The sequence below is a fragment of the Alnus glutinosa genome, chromosome 2, assembly GCF_958979055.1.
Source record: "Alnus glutinosa chromosome 2, dhAlnGlut1.1, whole genome shotgun sequence".
Taxonomy (NCBI): Eukaryota; Viridiplantae; Streptophyta; class Magnoliopsida; order Fagales; family Betulaceae; genus Alnus; species Alnus glutinosa.
In genome coordinates, this window is record NC_084887.1 from 26,889,474 (window position 1) to 26,911,673 (window position 22,200).

At 35.7% G+C, this 22,200-nt stretch overlaps 1 protein-coding gene across 2 annotated transcripts; it reads left to right on the top strand.

The window, feature by feature from the left end:
• The first annotated feature begins 1,009 nt into the window (after positions 1–1,009).
• Positions 1,010–22,086, top strand: LOC133862071 (vacuolar protein sorting-associated protein 52 A). Of its 2 annotated transcripts, XM_062297934.1 has the most exons (21): positions 1,010–1,246; positions 1,466–1,560; positions 1,701–1,758; positions 1,935–2,030; positions 3,645–3,746; positions 4,662–4,745; positions 4,898–4,978; positions 6,212–6,355; positions 9,622–9,713; positions 10,839–10,920; positions 13,940–14,122; positions 16,028–16,143; positions 16,242–16,300; positions 16,710–16,810; positions 17,182–17,232; positions 20,001–20,180; positions 20,276–20,410; positions 20,666–20,740; positions 21,060–21,168; positions 21,356–21,413; positions 21,490–21,631. In XM_062297934.1, the coding sequence occupies exons 1-20, from the start codon at positions 1,220–1,222 to the stop codon at positions 21,382–21,384; spliced, it is 1,899 nt and encodes a 632-aa protein (XP_062153918.1). In that variant the 5' UTR covers positions 1,010–1,219; the 3' UTR covers positions 21,385–21,413; positions 21,490–21,631. The 2 variants fall into 2 exon arrangements, with proteins under 2 accessions (XP_062153918.1, XP_062153917.1); XM_062297933.1 differs by lacking the exon at positions 21,060–21,168 and having other exon boundaries at positions 1,014–1,246; positions 21,490–22,086.
• Positions 22,087–22,200: the final 114 nt, after the last annotated feature.

The following is a 22,200-nucleotide window of genomic DNA, read 5'->3' on the forward strand; positions in this document are numbered from 1 at the left end:
ATATTATGTAAATTTAATTAAATTCATTAAAACACCATCGTTTTTTATTTTGTAAGTTTATGACTTTTAAGTTATGTTAGGCTTTTTTTCACTATCATATCAAAGTCATACTTCATTACATTTATTTTTTATTTTATTTTATTTGAGTAATCTAAATCCTGAGTACATTATGAGACAGTGATCTTCTATGATTGATAATCATAAATTGTATAACAAGTGAAATATTAATTTATTTAAGCTTGCATATAGTAATAACTGTATTATTTTTAGCTTGCATATAGATTTTGATAATAATTAGAAGCAACCATACCTCATATACGGATAACAGATAATAACTGTAATAACTCCATATGTACAAATACCTAAAAATAATAACCGTATTATGCAGATGTGGATATTCGCATCCCCATATGCATATGCATATGCATTTTCACCTATAATTCCTAGTATTATTCATTTTTACCGAACACATTTGAAAAACGTGGAGTCCATAAAATATAAGGGCCAGTTTGGCAACCTATTTTCATTCTCCCTTTATTTATTTCACTTATTTCAAAAATATTAAATCAAAAACATTCTAACTTTTTTTATACTTTTTATATCACAATTATTATTCAAATAAAAAAACCCACTACAAAACAAAATTTTTTTACTTTTCTATAAAACATTCTCAAATTTTATATTACATCAATCACTTCTTACTATACAACACACAAATATTCTACAACACAATTATTTACCAAACAAGCCCTGATCTTTTTTAAATATGTTTGTTTTGTTAAGCTATTAATATAAAAAAGAATTTAAAATACACTATGAAAATATGAAATGAGTGTAATGAGGAAGATTAATCTTTCTTAAAAAAAAAATCAAGATAATCAGATTGGAAAACAGAAATAGACCAAAAGTCAAATATAATGCAAAAGCAAAACTGCCTTGCTATGTTAAGCCCAGACATTTACCAGTTGGGCTTGAAAGCCACACTTGCACACGACGCTTGCTCGTTTTCCAACTTTTCAAGTGGTGGAACGGTCTAACTGACCCGACCCACCAAGGGGCTTGAATCCGATCGTCAAGAATTCATTTATGTAATAGTTATTACTATTAGGAACAATTCTTCCGATCTGAATCTGAAATTCTGTTCAATCTTAACATTTGCTACTCAAAAAGCTCTCTCAGGTGCATTCAATCTTCGAGGCCTTTGGTTGGCTTCACCAATATGGCCGATGTTGCGACGAACAAAGTGGTAAGTTTCAAACTCGAAGCTCTCAGCGATCGACTTTGTAATTCTAATTTATGGTCGTGTGATCCAAGGAGGTCTGTTTGCTGCTTCTCAAGCTAATGTGATTATCAGTCTCAATCGAAGAAACTCCAGCAGCTGAAAACACCATTAGGTCATCGGGAGAACAGTGATGTGATAATCCCAATCTTGCTCATATTTAATTTGTGTTTCCTATGTGTGCAGGGTCGGTCTTATAGTGAGACAAATGATGCTCAGAGAAATGTGTTTGATTTAGGAGCATTTGTTGGGGACTTGACTGTCGAGGAGGATGCGAGCAGGTATGATTGTTCTTTATGTTGTTGGATGGATTTGTGCTATGTGTTCATTACGCGGAGTAAGTGATCAATTTGATTTGTTTATAAATAGATTATTTTCATTCTGTTGTTATGAAGATACATTTGGTTGCTATGTTATACAGTGATGATATATCATTGGAAGGCCTGCAGCAAGAACTGGAAGAATGTAAAAATGATGATGTAATTACCATATTTATCAATGCTTCTTTATTCTTTTCTCATTGTACCTTCTCACCATGTTTCATTATTTAAATTTATTCTTGTTGCTTACTGGAACAATGGTTTCTTATGTCCTTGTTAGAGGTTTACATATTCATGATTCCCTTCCCACCCCTCTGGTCTCTTTTATGATGTAGGTAGTTGCAAACATACTGTCGAAAGGTACGAAATTAAGGGAGTATACGAAGGGGGTTGAGAACAATTTACGGCAAGTTGAATTGGACTCGATTCAGGTTTGTGTCTACTAAGCAGATTTTTTTTTTTGGGGCAATCCATAGTTTTTATAATTCATAGCTTCTTGATTTATGATTGCAAATTTTTTCTTCTTCTTCTAGGCTTTGCTTGATTTATGGTAGCACGAAAATTGACTTATGTAGCTCATACTACCATGGTGTTCACAGCATACAGTGATTGATGCTTTGTTGCAATAAAGCCAGTAATTCTTCATATACAAAATGTGGTGTGAAGAGTCTTCTCTTTTATTTTAGGAAGTCTGCTTCTTCAAAATAGATTGGTTTCTCACTGCTTTATCATATCATATTGCCAAAGACTACAGTGTCATACCATTGCATATCTGAATAAATTTTCTTCTTAAGTGACATGCTTTTTGCTATAGTGTTACTTTCTTATTGGACGGCTAGTTAGTTTTAATTTTCCAAGTTAAAGTTAGTCTTCTCATAATGGAGATTGACAAATAGACTGAGCAATTGTTGCTGTGTCGTTTATGAGTATCCCAGTCTCAGTTGTATCTTTGAAGAGTGAAGTTTTGAGATGCTGTAATATCGGAGCTGGAAGTAAATATTGCAATATCCTGCACTTTATTATATTAGTGTCATGAACCTGTGAGTTTCATGCCATTAACGTTATTTTCCTGCACCAACTTTCTTTGATTGGTAATATTTTCAATCCAGGATTATCCTATTCCTCCCCACCCTTTTACCAGCTGAACTGCGTCGCTCCATTATCTTTTTATCATTATACATAAGACACTTCTTTCATCCCATTGGAATTGGCCTAACAAGCCTATCTTGTAACTCTGCTATACTTGGGCTTCCTCACTGCAAACAAGAAGAGTTTAAGTATCCTGAATGGAAGGTGATATTCATTAGGTTGAGCACTTGGACCCTATGGGCCATGAAGGCAAGGTTTAATGACAGTTTTAAGGAGGATAGCTTTAAAAACTTATACTTTCTGATACTCTTTCTATTATTGTTGATAAGTTAGGAGGATAGCACCAGTTTTTTTTTGATAAGTTAAGATACCTTTAATTCATTAGAAGGGTTTTTAGTACATGTGTTAGACATTTTAAGTTGTTTTGCTCTGGAGGTTTTGACCAATTTAAAATTGTTAATTTTTTGATTGTTAGATTGTGTTCTGTTACGGGTTCTAAAACTGACCCAAACTTGCCCTGAAATTTTTAGTTGTCAACTTCAGTTACCATAAATGAAGCTTTGGTCATTACACTTGCATTTTCAGATCTCCTAAGTTTTAGTTTGAGAGGCACCATTGATGTTGCAGACTATCTCATATTATGGGTGCTTGAAAGTTTGTACAAGCATTTGTATGCACACCAATGAAGGATAAGACTTTTTTTGATCTGTTATATTGTTGATCATTCTTGCACTGTTGGTCTTCTATAGTGCTAATCTAAAACTATAGAAACTAGATTTAAATTATTAGCCCTTAAAAAGAAATTTGTGATTTGTTTTCAGTCATTGGTTATTTTTTTTTGGTAGAGATAATCTTCAAAATCCTTTTTGAGTACTGTTTTTTTTTTTTTTTTTTTTTTCATTTATAATGTTCACTGTTTTTAATTCGTTTGGTACTTCTACTTTCCAACATTGCAGGATTACATAAAAGAAAGCGATAATTTAGTGTCTCTTCATGATCAAATTCGTGAATGTGACAGCATCTTGTCACAGATGGAAACTCTCCTCAGCGGATTTCAAGTATGTTTGCCCTTGCTTGGCAATAAGCAAGTGTTTACTTGCTTGCAGCTTCTTCAATGAGACTCTTTTTTTTTATACCGATGGAAATGGTTGCCAAGTATTTTTGTTGGGAATACACAAGTAGTTCCTCTCTAATAACAACATATTGACTGAAAACATGTGATCAGAGAAAAAATCTAGAGAATGTTTGCTACCCTGAAATTCTTTATTATCATTCTGTCAGTTTACAACAATCAGAATTCATGATATTCCTACACGCCCGTTGGGGTTGATCTTGATGATCTTTACTTAAAGAGCTAGTAATCCATTGTCTTGTTGATGGGGATAAGGCCATAAATCTTTTTAGAATCATACTGTCTATAAAGTCCAAATTCAGATATAGGCATGAGCTGGCTTTTTCTCTGGGTTCCTTCCCACAATCAATTTCTGGGCATTTTAATTATATAGCACCACTTCAGTCCAATATGCCTGGAATCTTAATCTGTTAAAGTGGTGGAATATATAAAAGATCCATTAAAAAAGTGTGGATGCTTTCTGCGAGTGGCCGATCTATAAGCTGTATGAAAAACAGAGCACTGATTGTAGGAACTAACTTTACTTTTCTATTACTTTCAGGATGTCTTTAAAAGTGTGTTCATAGTTTTCCTACAGCCATTTGAGAATAATGATACTGGTTTCATTTCAGCTAAGAAGATTGGAAACCCAAACGATAGATGCATTTCAAATGATATTTCTCTGTTTACATACCTTGTTTGGCATTGATTCTTCCACAGTTATTTGTTATTTTAATGTTTTGTTTCTTGTCCTTTTCTTTTATTTTCTTTTCTTGCATTGGTTTTCTTTTAGTAAAACCCAATTGTTTGCAGTTTTTTTTTTCTCACACATTTCAATGGAGTTGTTCTTTAACATTTCCAGACTGAAATTGGTTCCATAAGTTCAGACATAAAAATCCTCCAGGAGAAGTCTATGGATATGGGTCTGAAGCTTAAGAATCGCAAGGTATCATTGTTTTTATCAGAAGCTATGCTTCATTGTTTGGTCTGAGTTTAAATTTTGAGAACCACAAACAGGGCTTGTGGATCTTATTAGATGTTAATAGTGCTTATCATCTTGTGCTGTACAATATATGATTGTTTATGTTCTTTAAACAGGTGGCAGAATCAAAATTGGCAAAATTTGTTGAAGACATTATTGTCCCCCCAAGGATGGTTGACATAATTGTTGATGGAGAGGTATCCCTGGTTTTTGTATAATGTACTTTTTATGTGTTCATGTTATAATTGATATTACTACTTGTTTGTCTTTGTTTTGCAACTTGCTCACATGTGGTCTCATCCCAAAATTACTCTTGTTTATATTTCCTTTTTTTTACAAATCAAAGAGTTTCATTGATTCACCTAGCCAAAAGGATTATCAGGGCCCTGATATTATTAATGTCTGGTGCTTGAATTATGATAAAAAATATTGATACAGGTAATTTGAGAGAAGTCTATATGTGTGTTTTGTACATTTTTTACAGTTGCCTTAATTGGAAAGCTCCTTTCTGAACCTGTTACTAAAGCTTTACACTTTTATTATTATACTAATCGTGTCAAGCCATAATTGGATTAAGCTCTTTTAAGTTTGATCTATATCATTGTCATGTTCTTGTAAGACTTGCTAGATTGGTTTGAGTGAAAACTTTATATGAGGGAAACGCGTTTTAGTTTGAATGATTAATTGTTGCTTATAGTTTTTTCTCTCCCCTCCCCCATACTGTTTTGACGGAATAATCATGGTATGTAGGACATTGTAGCTTGATACTGGAAAGGTTTGGGCGTCCCCTTCATTTTCTATTCATCTTTTTAATCTAGAATATTGACATGGCTGGCCAGTTGATATCTAGTTGTTGAACATCTTCTATACATATGTATGTGTGTGTATGTGCATGTATCAAATGTATTGTAGTTGAAGTGATCAATTGTTGCTTGTAGTTCCCTCTCCTCCCTTCTTCTTGTAACAATTTAATCATTGCAGGAGGAGATATTGTTGCTTTTGATTGTGCAAATGTCTAGGCATCCCCTTCACTTTCTATCCATCTTTTTAACCCTTACTATTGACATGGTTGGCCGGATTTTTCTAGTTGTTGCAGCAACTTCTTCTATGTGTACGTGTGTGTGTTTGAGTACAAACACCGGCACACACACATATTTTGGTTATTAGAATGGCACTTTCTAGATGTTTTATGCTCATATACTTGATTTAGTGCTGTTCCAACTATCTAGCTTAGAGTTGATTTGTCAACTATTGTATGTTGGCCTTATCTGTAACAGAATTGTGCTACATCACACGTCCTTGAATGTACATACTGCACGCAACAACTGCACAGCCCATGTTGCTTTCTGGTCAACCTGGTGATTTGGGACTTTTTTGTGATCCTTTTCTTCTATTGCTGTTAACATACTTGCAGTGGAATTTTTGTCCAGGTCAATGATGAATACATGAGAACCCTTGAGATTCTAAGTAAGAAGCTGAAGTTTGTAGACGTTGATCCTATGGTCAAAGCTTCAAAAGCTCTAAAAGATGTTCAACCTGAGCTAGAAAAACTACGGCAGAAAGCAGTTTCAAAGGTTATTGACTAGAATTTCCAGATGCATTGGCTGATGATGATTAATCGGTGTCTTGTGTTAATTTACATTTTACATCTACCAAAGTATCAATGTGACTTTTTGATCCCCTACTGCTGTGCGGTTAATGCTCATGGAGATATTTGTATATGGATGATTGCTTTCGTAGACTGGTTAGTATCAATTAGTAATAGCAGTCTTGTTATTTCCAATAGAAGAAAAATAGAATTAATTGCTATCCGTAGCTTTAATAAGACTGAATTACTTACAAAAACAAAAAAAAATAGCCATCCATAGTGGCAAACATTTGAAGCTAAGACTCCTTGGTGACCCCAGAGCATGGTTGACATGTTGAGTTGGTGCTGATACTTGTATCTGTTTCAATTATATATGTTGGAAAGGACTACAATTTGACATTTGTAGCTTGAAAAGTGTTGGCTATTGGTGTTGAACATAATAACGATGAAACTTAGTATTGTTTTAGTCCATATTTTGATCTATACTGGCTAGTAATCAAGTCGATGTAGGATAAAGAGCTGTGATACTAAATCTGATGTTGAAACTTCCTGACAACAACTTGTTTTAGGTTTTAGGATGAACTAGGGCTACGATTTTGGTGGTAAAAGGCTGGAAAATATTGGGGAATATAGAGCTTTTAATGGTTTAATAGAAGGGTGTGATTTGGAGGTGAAAAAAAAAAAGAGAAAAAATTTGGGTTTGAGTGGCTGTTCCTGGACCATGAACGGTAACCCAATAATAATATTTTGGTGTTTTGGGGGTTGTTTGGGAGCCATTTGATGGATAGATGGTTTGGGGTTCTCTAGGGTTGGATTTTGTGAAATAATAGATTCTAAATTAGATCTAATATTTGTTGGGATTTGATAAAAACAAATTGCTGGACTGAAGAGAAAATAAGAATAAGAAGAAGATAGTTCTAAGATTCACACTTAGGAAAACCACTCTGATCCCTTATCAGAAAAATTCCCAATTCGCCCTTTGAGGCTTCGAGGGACGGAGGAGGCTAGGTTAGCTGAAAGATGGTTATCGGTTCAATAGAAGGATATGATAGATCCTTTTTAGATAGTGAATGGAGTTCTTTCTTCTTCTTGAGTCAAGCTCCCTTTTGCCTTTGCACATATTCTAGGAGCCCAACTATGTGATTGAATAAATCATCCTCTATCAATTGTAGGTCGAGGACTTACTCCAGCGCCGTAGCGCCTGGTACTCGAACATTGGCTCAATGTATTTTCTCTACCCCTTCTTACCCTGAAAAAGCAGGGGCCCCTTCGGTGTGGGCCGTGAGAGCGGTACCAAATCTTTGAAAAAGAGCCAGAAGAAATGGTTCGGATCCAAAAAATTTATCGATCTCAAGGAGTGTAGATTCATAATCGACATATAGAGATTATTGTGCGTCAAATAACATCAAAAGTGTTGGTTTCATGCTAAATATTTAAAATTTAGGGATCACAAATCTCTTTTCACGTACTTATCAAAAAAAAAAAAAAACTTATCAAAACAAATCTCTTTTCACGTCTATAGGATAAGAACGGGTTTCATTCTAGTGCCCTAAAATAATATTCCAAAGCTTTTGTATGTTCTCCATTCCTTGTGTGGATAAGGCCTATGTTATAGAGTATATAACTTCTATCATAGGTATCATAGCACAAGCGCTAAGTGATAATAATTCCTAGGTAAGATCGGTGCATGATCATGGGATCCTTTTCTATCAGATAGGAAGGGCTGTTGCACACCCAAAAAAAGGGAACTCTCTTTTCGGACTAGAGGAAAGCTGGGAAATAGATCTGAAAGTATCCTAATAAGACTTGGGTTCTTGGACTTAAACTACTAGCCAATTAAATAAAGCAGAATAATATCTAATGGACAAAAATTACAACCCATTTCAGCTAATTCTGAAATTAAAAAACCCTGACTTCTAAATTACATAAAACTAAATTGAAGTAAAACTAGCTTCTTGCTTCCTGCATCACAAGTATTTCTCTTTTGTCCTCTAGAGCAGAAGTTGAAGTTGAGGTCATTTTGATAAAACCAAAGATTTCCATGAGGACAGGAATAATAACTTTCTTCAACCGTTTTTCTCTTAACTAGTTTCAACCGTAAGTAGTCTATGCAACATATGAAATGTAAAATATTGAGGCCATAATATCCAATTAATCAAATTTTAATGATTGCCATTTTGTACTTAGAACTTTTTAGAACTATAGGAATCATGAAAAGGTGATACATGTCAACTCAATATAGCCTATGTCTTATCTCAACTTTTGTGGAGTTAATTGACCCAGGATTGACTTGAGGAAATAATAGAATTCCCTGTGAGTATTGACCGATAATATGCTGAATACGAACTTTAAGGAATGTTGAGGTTTGAAGTGCTGGGTCAATGTGGTTACAACACATTTTAGAGCACGCGACCGATGCCAACTATCTTGCTTTGAAGTTATAGGGTTTTATGAGAAGACTTTCTGTGCTGGGATCTTGGCATGGTACTATTGCTATCATTATTACTACTACTATCACTATCACTATCACTATTGTTATTATTATTTTTATCGCGGTTGTTCTTATTTTTAGTGTGGTGGTTGTTCTTATTTTCAGTGTGCAATTATTTTATTGATTTTCTTGGTACTTTTTTCTTCTTCTACTTAGGCGTTCTCTTGTATACTTCCTGTTTACTAAGATTGTGCCCCTCTGCGCTCTTTGACATGCATTTCAATACTTATAAAAAAAAAGAAGAAATTATGATCATTATCGCTATTGTATTTTTATTAGTAGTGTTAGTACTATTTGATGCGGACATCTTGTTATTTTATTTAGTTATTTATTTATTTGGGTTGTAATAATGGGCTTCACTTATAGCCTTTATTTGTTTTAGTTATTTAGCCCACTCATAACCCTTCTAGGGTTTAATTAGGGTTGCTATTTACTATTTAAACACTGTTAACTGAAGACAAAGATAGTTTTTGAAGAATAATGATTATTTGAGCGTGCGTCGCTATTGTTTCCTCTCTATTCTCTCTATCTTTCGGTTTCTTCTTTCTCCCTTTCTTAATTTCTGCTCCTTCTTCCTCTTGATTGCTTTCTTTTTTCCTCTGTTTACTGGTGCTACATCACTATTATTGTTACAATAATGATCTTGATGTGAGTATCAATTAGGGTAGTGAATTATGTATATTGATCATTAATGGTAACACATTTCTCTAAACTTGATTTCTACTGTACTATTCTTTCGAACAATATTTGTCTTTCTGCAGGTGTTTGATTTCATTGTCCAGAAGCTTTATGCACTGAGAAAACCCAAAACAAATATCCAGATCCTTCAACAGAATGTTCTTTTAAAGTACAAGTAAGTAGTGTCTGAATAACTTTCTTAGTTCTAAAGGCACATGATATTTTATATGGATTTATCATATAATTAGTTTGCATTCATCTTAATTCTTTCTTCTTCTTTTTTTTTTTTTTTTGTGGTTTTGTGTTTGTTTTTGTTCTTTCCCCCTGGGTTTCCATTAATATGGCTAACCTGTCAGTTATGCCATTGCATCTTTTTCATTTATTCATTTCTGTAGGATATGGCAATGGGTAGTGTTTGTTCTTTCTGTCATATCTTTTTAGTATCTGGCTTATGAGTCTTTCATAATTAAATAGTTATTGTACTTATCAAAAAAAATAATTAAATAGTTATTGTTTATTATATCTAACTTGCAAGTAGGACTTTACTTTTGTTCTTGTTTAGGATTGTGCTGGGAAGCTTCTTGTGACACATTCTTTTCCATTGACCATTAACTATTCACAAGATATGAATTCTTCTAGCACATATATCTGTATATTTTTCCTTTTTGAACCTTGTTTGCGAATACTACATCATATCTTGATTGTTTCCAATGGGTTTCCGATTAGAAAAACTTTTCTTCACATATGTAAGAGCCAGCTATATGTGTGTATACTTTTGCCTTGACCGTGAGGTTGTGAGATGATCAAATACGGTCATTGTTGAGCCGCTCGTTGTGCTGTTCTAAGAAAGTTCTTGGTAGCTACATAGTTTTTTGTAAATCCCCAACATTCATTCAGGTATCTGTATATGACACTAGCTAAAACTGCAAAAACTGTTTTTTTTTTTTTTTTTTTTTTTTTTTTTTTTTTTTTTGTGCAATTCAGTTTAGCGTCCATGTTGGAAAAGAGAGCTATTGATCCAAGTAGGACGGTATTATTTGTTCAATGGACATGAATTGTTTGAGTTATTTTTTTTAGCATAATGGCAATGTAAAAATAACTCAAAACATTTTTTTTTTTTGGCAATCATTCTGCATTTCTTTGTCTATAGGAAGTGTTTTGTTTATGCTATCAGACAGTATGGAGCAATTTCACCCATATCTACTTCTCTATCGTTCTTTCATATAATTTTTTTGGTTTCTTTTTCTCTTTTCAGTTCAATGTGGGATGGTAATATAGTATATGGAACATGAACATGTAGGTATGTTGTTTCCTTCCTCAAAGAACATGGCAATGAAGTATATACTGAGGTCCGTGGAGCATATATTGACACAATGAACAAGGTGAATCCTGTCGATTTGATTATTTATCTTTTAATATAACTTTTTAAGGACGAGGACTAAATTTTTTTCATCTATGCGATTCTATTTTTATGACTTGGGAGTGGTCACTTACTCTTTAAACCGTTACCTTTAATTTCATTCCCTGCACTTCCAATTTTCTGTTGTTTAAAAGATCAGGTAGTCCATTGCAATATCTTTTTGGTTATTTTCTCATTCTAGTTTGAAGGAGTGAACTCTATAGACATGGGTTGTTGGGAGGGAGGGAGGGGGGGGGGGGGGGGGGGGGGGGGGGGGGGGGGGGGGGGATGATTATTGTGGTAAACCAGAAAACTGTGAATCATGGTAGAAATTTAGAAAAGAACATTTGGAAGAGCACAGGAGAGAGAGAGCAGACACAAACAAGATGACATGCCAAAATATTTAGGGCACTCAACTTCCATAGTTTAAATCTATCCCTGTTTGAGTACATTGCTTCATACTTATAAACTATAAAACTTGACAGGTGAAAAGCTCCTTAAAATAAAATGAACGCATTAAATCCTTATCAAACTCCAGTCTGCCACAATAAAATTACCTGATAAATCCAACTATCTTAAAACCCAAGAAAGCACTCTTAAGATTCTTGGAAGCTTCAAGAAACGTGTGGTTCTGCAATTCTGCATACAAAGCAAAAAACTTTTAGGCCGAGGAACCAACATAAAATACATTTTTTGGTTCACGCTCAAGTCCTTGTGGTTTGATCTTAAAAGCCACGCAGACCATGCCCCCATCAAATGTTGCATGTGGGCCCCACCAAAAAAAAAAACCCACCCCAAAAAAGAAAGAAAAGAAAAGAAAACCTGCCAAAACTGAAATTCAGTCAGAGATCAGGGACTAAACCCCTTCATACCTCATCATGGTGATAGACTCTTTTGGATAGAATTTAGTCATCAAAGAAACATAAAGCTTTTTACGTATCTGTTGCAAGCTTGCAGTTCACAGTTATCTGGAGTACAAGTATCTCTATTTTTTTTTTGATAATTAAGAGGAACTTTATTAAAGAAAGCGTAAGGCGCCCCTAAATACACAGGAAATATATACAGGAATAACCAACACTAACCCACAAAAACCCACAACACCAAAAACAAGCTACAAAAGAACCCAACTAAGAACAATACTACCCAGTACCTGTCAAGGCACAACAAACCTATAACATGTGTGCCTTGCCTTTCCTACGCCTAGAGGGATAGTTTGCGTCACCATAATTGATGGAACTATGCAAATTTAGAAGCTCCCTTTTTCCTTTAGACTTCTGGCGTGCAAAAAACTGGAACTCCTCTTCCAAGGCATCCTGAATAGCCATAGCCTCCTCCCCAAAATCCCCATCCATCGCCCAATCTAAGGGCAAACCATCCCAATAATCATCTTCTTCCTCTTCCTACGCCACAATCTCCCTGTTATGATTAAAACCAACTGGCCAATTTCGAGATTGGGAGGAACCATTTAAGCAACCACTCGGAGGGGAGGAAGGACCTACCACCCCGTCATTGTTGACCTCATGAGGCGACACAGGAGGGACTGAAACTATTGGGGGAAGGTTGAGAAACCCCTTCCTAAAAAGGCCCTGATTCACTGGCGTCACTGACTTCTTCATTGCAGGAGGCTTTGCCGCCTTCTCAGCTGGCGGCTCTGCACCCGTAACCCTCTTATCAACGTAGCCAACGGACATCTTCATGGCTTCCAGGGAATCAAAAAGCAGCACATCATTCCACTTCAGAGAATGCCCTTCCCTTAGTTTTTTCGCCCTCTTGTAGTAACACTGAAAAGGCTTAGAAACCACCACAGGGAGGGGAGAATGCAGCTTCTATCCCAAAATAGCTGCTCCAGCGAGAGATGGAGGGGCAGAAAAGGGTTTAGGAATCTGAAGCGACCCCAATGGAGTGAACTTAAAGACAGAAGCCAAATAAGGAGCAGGATCCGCCGGAAAACCCAAATCCGGTGCCGGTGACAAGTATCTCTATTATATTCGACATAAATAAGGATTGGTGTATTGGGAAACTTTTATTCTTCACTTGCTTCATTTGCACCCTCACTGGATATTGATTCTTGAACTTGTGTCCTAGAAATTTGAAGAAGACTATAAATCCTCTCTCTTTTATGCTGTTCCTTACTGTGATTGCAAATCACAGTTCTGTATTTGATATTGGTGGCACATTGGCAACTAGTGCTTGATTACTCTCTGTAGAGTGTACAATATCAGAACATCTGGCTTGGATGTAAACTTAATACATAAAGGATCGTGAAGAGTTCTCTAGTGTCCATACTACATATCTAACATGTATGGATGTATCAAAGAGCTTTCACGCAGCACCACATTACTGTCAACCTGTATGCTTGTTCATGCCCCACCACTACTTTGGATATCTGAAGGTCCTTTTTCTTAAAGGTTTTAGGGTTTAATTCTCACTGTAAGGTTTTTTTTGCCATGAGTGAGGCCTATCATTATCTGGAGAACAAACTTATTTGGCAGGCTATGCAAGCTTTGATCAATCTCAAATCTATAATCCACTGATTAATTATGCTCAAGCAAAGTCAAGCTGGACTCCCTTCAGTTTGTCAAGGCTAATGGTTTTCTGTTCTAACTTATCCCCTTATGGATGACTTTAACAGTTAAGGTGTTGAAAGCATTTGATGTGATAGGTAGCTCTGTGGTAGACTGATATCTACAAAGAATTATTTTTATGCAGGTACTATGATTAACACTTTTGATATACTGCTGTAGACAACATGCCTGTAATGCTACACCTAGTTTCCTGTTGCTCATGGAAGTTCCTAATGGTGGATGTGCTTTGGAGATTGAATTTAGGTCATCCTAAATATGTTAAAACCTAGCTATTCCAATTGCTATGTGAATTTGAGTATCAAGTTTTAACAGCTAATTCAGTTTTCCATATATTAAAGGAATCACCATATTTTATCTTATAGTACCTTGGTGTGGATATTTTTGAAGAGTACTGAAGTGCAGCTGCATGTTTTGCAGGTTTTAAGTGCACATTTCCGTGCTTATATTCTGGCTCTGGAGAAACTACAATTGGATATAGCTACATCTAGCGATTTGATTGGTGTGGAGACACGAAGCAGTGGTCTTTTTTTAAGAGGAAGAGAACCACTAAAGAATCGGTCTGCTGTTTTTGCTCTGGGGGAGAGGATAAAAATTTTGAAGGTTTTTTGTTTTTTGTATTTTTTTTTTTTTTTTTAATATTTCCCTACTAGTTGTGAAATATGGTTTACTTTGGTAAATTCATGCGGAAGTAATGCATGTACTCTATCTTCTCAATCATCTGGTTAAATTTCAATTGCAAACTTTTGTTGAGTATTTTATAGTTTCTAATAACTTTTTCAAAAGCTTAAGACAAATGTATTGTATTTTTGACATGGCTTGTGGAGAAGTCAGTTCTGTGCTAGTGTATCTATGGTTGATTCTTGTGCTGTAATCTCTTGTATGTTTATACATTTTAGTTTATAAACATCGTTGTCTTCTAAATAGAAGTTCTGTTTTAAGTGAAGCTCTTTTCACTAGACTCATTATAAATTTTTGGCTGTTGTATTTTTATATGTATACTTGTCATATACGGATTCTGGATCTAAAAGAAAAAGGAAGGGGGGGGGGGGGGGGGGAGAGAGAGAGAGAGAGAGAGAGAGAGCTTTGTTCATTTGATTTGATTTCAAGGAGATGGCCTTATCTGTTAAGCAATTATAAGGGGAAAGGTTTCCCTGCAAGCTGGGTTGCCCTTACATATTATGTAGATATGGAGAAGATTTAATGATGGAGACCTTACTTGGAGATTCATTGTGCCTTTCCTTTATCCTATCAAAATGTTTTGAGGTTAGCTTGTCTAGAAGAACCTTCGGGTGTGGGTTGCTTGACATGCTAACTTTATGTTACATCCTTCTGTTGTGTTCCTAGTAAAACTTGATTTTACTTGCAAATCTGTATATGTTCTCTACAGTTTGGTGCTCACTGTTTCTGTGTGTATTTGTGTTTAATCAGGTTATAATGTATTTGTTTGGGTTGTGCATGAGAACTTGTCATTTTCAATCTTACTAAATTCTTTTTTTGGGTGAATTATGTACTAGTTAAGTTGACCGAGTTAGGTTAATGTTGTCTGCTAATAGACTGTTTTTTGATAAGTGATAAGCCAATCTTATTAAAAGTGTGAGACGCCCCTTAGTACACTGGGAGTATACAAAAGGAAATGCCTAGAGAAACAAGTAAGAAAATCAAGAAAGCTAAAAGATAAGAGGAACACATAAGCCGTAGTCCAAAGATACAAAGTGTGATAGGAGGATAAAAGCTCCTCAGAGGTCTTCTCCACGTCCTCAAAGCTCCGGTTATTTCTTTCCCTCCATAAGCACCAAAAGAGGCAAGTGGACACTATTTTCCACACCGTGGGATAAGCTTTATATACTTACGAGTGCTAGCTATACTGTCATGAAGCTTCCTTTCTGGGCCATCAATTTTTCCCCCCATGTTCTTTGATGTGTTAACAAGGTTTCATCAAAATAATCATCTGAGTTGAATCTTATAAGATTTGTGTATGTTATTAATTTCTTCTTCAAGCATCTTAGGTATTTGGGTTTGGTTGGAGATTGGGCTATTTTGGACAAAATATTCCCCTCCTTAGCTTTTGGTTTCTTTGACTTCAGTGATCAAATGATGAATTTCATTTTTCCTAAACATGGTAATTAAAAATGTCATAGCGTGAAAAATTTTAAAAGAGAAAGGAAATGCACGTGTTTGCAACATATTAAGTCTCTGCATTTCTTTATCAGTTTCAATAAAATAATCATTTAAGGCATAATTCTGGTTCTAAAAGAGAAACAATATACATTATGTATAATTTTTTTTTTTGTGCATTTTTGGAACATGTTTCTTATCCTATCTCATACTTCCATTTTTTTTTACAACTTGGTACATTAATATCTGTAAAAGATGACGAGTAGGTGCAGAACTTGTAAAATAATAATTTAATTTGTTATTGTTTTCAATTTATAAATTCATTTACGATAGTTTTGATTAGATATTGTAATTTCATTGCTTGCTGATGCCATGGTTGGAAATTATCAGGAAATTGAAGAACCTGCTTTAATACCGCATATAGCTGAAGCCAGCTCCAGCAAGTATCCTTATGAGGTCCTCTTCAGGAGTTTGCACAAGCTGCTTATGGACACTGCTACTTCTGAGTACTGTGGAGTTTGCTTGGCCCCTTCATGTTGTTTTCTAAATGATGATTGGTAATCCTATAGTGACAAGCATTTTTACCTTTTTCTGTCATCTGCAGGTATAATTTCTGTGATGATTTCTTTGGTGAGGAATCCATATTTTACGAAATTTTTGCAGGTAACTTTGATTGATATTCCTGCATCATTTGCATAAAGTATTTCTAATACAACTGATGTCAAATACAAAGGTTTCGACTTTTCTTATCAAATTTTATTTGGCATTCAACTTATCAGAAAAGAAAAAAAATTGGCAGTCTATGGGATGACTTTTGTTGGGTTCGTATTGCCACTCTATTTTTACTGGGATTGTATTATTCATACTTTGAATAAACAAGCTTCTCATGTACTTCAGAATTGATTTATCTCTATACATTTTGAAGCTTCATATGAATTCATGAGCACTGTAAACGAAAAAACAAATACCTGTACTTAGAAAAGTACATGGCATTGAAGGTCTTGTCTTATTTTTGTTGTCCAAAGCAATTGGATAGATCAGTGATTCGTCATGTGCTCTTTGAGATTATCAGGTCCATTTGCTGTCATTGATGAACACTTCAATTCAATACTTCCAAATTGTTATGATGCTATTGGCCTAATGCTCATGATTGGGATAATACATCAGCACCAGGTAATGTATTGAGCTTCAGTTATGATTTTTTTCTTTCTTTCTCTTTTTTTTTTTAGGGGTGGGGGGGGGGGGGGGGAGGTTATGTTTGCTGGGTAAACGAATGTTTCAAATAAGTGTGCATTATGGTTGATCTGAAAGACGGAAATCAAATACTCAAGAGGTAAATATATTTTAAGAGTTATTTTGAAAGCAAAATATAACCCTATCATACATTATTTTTTTTTTTTGAAAAATATTTCAGCTGGTCTTAGATGTAGCGTTTTGATTTTTTGCAAAGTGTCCAATACAATTATCATTGTGATCACTCAAACTGTGTTGAATAGTGATACTGGTTGTAGTTAATCTGTTGCCGGCATTGTTTTCCTTTTCAGCTCATAATGTCTCGGAGGCGAATTCCATGCTTGGATTTATATTTGGACAAGGTCTGTATTATTTAATATTGTGTTTATCATTTTAGTTGCCTGGTGATGATATAAAATTTCCCCTACAAATGAATTGGTACAAGATTTATAATTTCAAGTCTCCTTTGTTCTTTAGAAACAAAGTGTTTATTTTTCCTGTAATTTTCTATGTTTTGCTGGAAAAAGTTAAAAAATAAATAATTACAGTTGTTGCAAGGAGAGACTGCCTCTGATACTAAAAGGAGCAATATAAAGATTAAACACCAAAACATTAAAGGAAAACTTTTTTTTCTTCTCCAGTAAATTTATCCATTGTTGTGGTCCTTGAAAATAATTTTTACATAATAGATAAAATTCTCCTGTGAACACAAGAAGAGCTTATCTTGAAACAGGAGGAAGAAAATCTCGTTCAAATAGCATCTTAAATTCGTGGGTTAATGACTCATTGAGTGCGTGTGGAAATTTACCTAGCCAAAGAAATAATAATAAAAAAATTCTGCCTCCTTGTCTACCTGTATTTCTTCTGGCATTGCTTCTAAACAAGGTAGACAGCCCTCCTTTCCATAGCAGCATGTTTTTCTTTCTTGTTCTTTCCTCTTTTGAAAGAGGTTCATTTATCTATTCATAGGAAAAACCTTAATTGCGGTAATAGGTTAAAATTCTATTTCATCCAATCATAAATGTTCTTGTAACCTAATGAGGTTACTTCCTTCAGCAACTCACCTCTAGGACTCCTGCAGCAAATGTACTCCTATTAAAAAAAACACTTTTTGATAAACACAAACTTGTTCATAGATTGAATTGCTTCTGGTATCAGAGTTTTACCCACTAATGACAATGTTGGATCATGCCTTCTCCCTGTTGGTCTTTAAGAGCATTCCCAGCAGCTTCCCTAAAGGGAGTTTGTTCTCTAAATTTTATGGAAAATTTCAAGAAAGTCACAAAAAGCCATTTACAGCAGCTTCCCTAAAATTTTATGTTCCCTGCATTGGGAAGCACTGTTCATTTCATTATATCCTCTCACATCTCCCAACGCCCATTCCCTTTCTTCTTCCTCTGATATCATCCAAATAATCATGGATGAGCGTTTCAAACTCGTTGTCCGGACTCGTCTCCACCATGCCCAAACTCGCTGATCCGAATAGGATCCACACCGAGTCCGACTCCCTCGCTCAGGAGTGACTCAGCGACCAAATCTCTTCTGTCCTCGACCACCACGATGTGCCCTTTTGGGAGACCTCGCTCCACCTCACAGTGCACCTCAACGACGCTGTCTCTGCCCGTGCCCTTGCGCTCGCCGGCGCCGACATCTCCCTCCAGAATTCAGCAGGGTGGAACCCCCTCCAGGATAGTCACATATCAACGAAACCAAAGATTTCTGTGGAATTTCGAGTTTTAAGAGAATACCTAGAGACTTTTCAATCTCCCACGAATTGGAATACAACAAAAATTTGTTTTTTGCGAGGAAATTGTGGAGTTGAGATTACGGGAAGCTGTACCTGGAGAAGATTGGCGAGGGAAATCTGTTTCCTGTAATGGGATTGTTGGGAGAATTTGGAAGGGATTGGGTTGAGGAATTGAAGGTTGTGAAAAATAATTGGGTTTTGTGTGTTGGGATAATTGGTGATTGTTTGGGAGTTGATGTGAGGCGATGGAGCGTGCTTATGGTAGAACCCTCATGGCGATTGGAGCCGACCTTGTTTGTCATTTGGTACCTTCACTCACAGAACGAGGTCACTTGTTTTGGTGACAATTTGCAAGCACCACTGCTCTGCCTAGAACAAGTGGCGCCGGAGACTTGAGAGACAGAGAGAGTGAGCCAGGAGGGTGAGACTTGAAAAATATTGATAAAATAATAAAAGAATAAAAAAGTATAAAGAAAAAGTAAAGAAATAATATTTAATTGATATATGGAAAAATAAAGGGAAGCTGTTGTGGGGTGTTTTTTAATAGAGAAGAAAAAAGTAATTTTGTTCCCTATATTCAGGGAAAATAGTTGAGAAGCTGCTGTGAATGCTCTAACACTCTGCAGATAGACCAAAACGCAGCACCTTATTGCCTAGGAAGCTTGTTTTCAGACTCTGGGGCCGGGCATTATCTGGAGTCGACAGATCTGTTTTAAGAGACCATTTGGCTGTGCACCAGGCCACCTGATTGGACCTTTTTTTTTTTGTGGTTAAATTTATGCCATGTGGACTTGATGGCTTATTTAAGATTTTTCCAGCCACCAAAATTCAGCTGCCAAAACATGGATTCCTTCATGGAATTGACAGAAATTGGTTCTGTTGTTGTCACCCTTACAAAATACTTATAGTACCTTTTTACTTGGCCATGCTTAGAAAAAGACATTGAGTTTGAAAGTGATGGAACTCAATTGTTGAATGACTGTAGAATTTGTTTCTAATTCAACATGACGACTTTTGTTTTGCAAAGTTCTTCCTCCAACCCAATTTACTGGTCCTTAACAGGGATTCCAACCTCTAAGGGACTATCATTTTTACTCTATAACTAATAACTTACCTAATTTGTCTTCATTGTGTTGCTAGTGCATACTATTCTCCAATATGTAGAAGTGCTATCTAGAAAATTTAGAATCTTAATATGAAGAAATGGACTTGCCAAAAAAAAAAAAAATTGAAAATGGACAGCTATAATGGGACATCCAGAAAATGAAAGGAGGACCAGCAAAATGGGATGGAAGAAATATATTATTGTTAAATTCTTCTGCAGCTGTGTCATGGATTTTTGCACCTTAAAATGCAGACTAATTCTTAACTAAATTTGAGCAGGTCAATATTTCCCTATGGCCTCGTTTCAAGATGGTATTTGATATGCATCTCAACAGCATGCGAAATGCAAATGTGAAGACGTTATGGGAAGACGATGTTCATCCTCACTACGTAATGAGGCGGTATGCTGAATTCACAGCTTCACTAATCCGCCTTAATGTTGAATATGGAGATGGGCAGGTTAGACATAGGGATCTGAAGGCCATAAAATGCTTTTATTTTTGATTTCATATTGAGATCAGTTTCTCAAAATATGTAATTTCTCAATATTGCAGCTTGAATTGAATTTGGAACGACTGAGAATGGCTGTTGATGACTTGCTTATCAAGCTTGCAAAAATGTTTCCAAAAGCAAAACTACAAATTGTGTTTCTGATAAACAACTACGATATGACAATTTCTGTTCTAAAGGTAAGAAATAGTATCTGATTCTTCTCTGGAAAATGAAATCTACTTCAATGTGAAGGTGCAACTTGGTGTTGGGGAAGAAATTTTTTCTAGGGCAAGTTCCTTTTTGTCCAAAAGAAATCTTGGACAAGTATGCTTTAGTTATAGTGCCTTTTAGATGGGCAGCATATTCACTGATATTTGTTGCTCAATAAATTTGCAATGTCCTCTGGCCTTCAGCCACTGTGATATTTAATATGTTTGTCAGTTGGATTTCAGGAAGCTGCTCCAGAAGGTGGGAAAATTCAAATGCACTTTGAGGAACTGCTGAAGAGCAACACAACATTATTTGTGGTAACTGTCTACCGGTAGCTTTTAGACCTCATTTAGATGCAAATAGGAAAATCAGTGTTGATCTTGAAACTAAATAATTGCACGTAAGGTTGTTATCCAAACATCTTTTTTGTTTTCGGGCTCGAGACTATAATGAAAACAATAAGGGGAAGCGATAGGGTTAAGTGCTCTTGGAAACTAAACATGTTTGTAATGTGGAGATGGCTATCCTTGTACTGGCGGAAATTCTATGACTGAAGGGGATATACCATCTCCTTGCAACATTTGGCTTGATTCGTGTTTCCACGGAACATTGATATTTTCAAACTATCCCTTTCAGAAGATTGTACTGGTTGAAGTACAGAAACAGAATGGATGTTTTGCGCCAGTGGCAAGAACTGCAATTCCCTCAGACAGATCCTTGATGGGGAACAGGTTGATAATATGTGGTAGGAGAACATTGTTTTAGCAAAACCTACTGACAAAAAGTTTGAAAACAATCAAAGGCCTATTCTGAAGATTGAATTACTGTCCCTTAATGCTCTTCTATTACCCCTTTGGGCACTTTTGCCTTTTTATGTTTTTTGGGTTCTTTGCATATATATTTTTTTTTAGTTTCTCTTCTTCTCCTTGCAGGAAGAACTGCTACTAGAGCATTTCAGTGATATAATAAAGTTTGTAAAGACCCGAGCCTGTAAGTATTTAGACAAAGTCTCAATATTTTTGTATGTTATTTAAGAAAATGGGCTCATTTGCAAGTTGTTTATCAGCGGAGGACCCAAGTTCGAGTTCTGATAAGGCCATAACTGTTGCTGAAGTGGAGCCACTTGTGAAGGACTTTGCGAGTAGATGGAAAGCTGCAATAGAGTTGATGCACAAAGATGTCATTACTTCTTTCAGCAGCTTACTGTGTGGTATGGAAATTTTGAGGGCTGCGTTGACTCAGCTGTTGCTATATTATACCAGGCTCTCGGATTGCATAAAGAGGATTGTTGGTGGATCTGCACTGAACAAGGATCTAGTGTCCATATCTTCAATCATGTATGAAATTAGGAAATACTCGAGGACCTTCTAAATCATCCAGGTTGGGAACTTTTCAATCCCGTCTTTGGACGCTTTAAGAGGTAATGATTTGGACTGGGACTTTCACTCTCTTCCCACATGTGTGCACACACGCCCACACTCCAAACACACATGGGAAAGAAAATAGTGCCCCTACTAGAAGCAAATACAAACTTTGTAGTTGTACCCCCATCATTTCGGCTTATTTAAACAGAATCATGGATTTTGCTTGGAGGCTAATATACGATGGCTCACCCTGTTTAGTTAAATGCTGTTTAAGCAATTATTCTGCGCTTAGAATGCTATGTTTCTCTGTGTAGATTTTGTGCTGTTGGGAAAAAAACTAGTCAATGGTGTTAAATATCTTGTCCGTGCGTGTAACCTTCGAATGGGCATTTAAACTAAGGGTTTCAAGTGAA

What these genes read in the sequence shown, in the direction of transcription:
- LOC133862071 (XM_062297933.1), top strand. Translation starts at nt 1,220, where the DNA reads ATGGCCGATGTTGCGACGAACAAAGTG. An exon ending in TTGAATATGGAGATGGGCAG is followed by an intron (nt 20,181 to 20,275) that starts GTTAGACATAGG and finishes TCAATATTGCAG; the next exon opens with CTTGAATTGAATTTGGAACG. An exon ending in TGACAATTTCTGTTCTAAAG is followed by an intron (nt 20,411 to 20,665) that starts GTAAGAAATAGT and finishes GTTGGATTTCAG; the next exon opens with GAAGCTGCTCCAGAAGGTGG.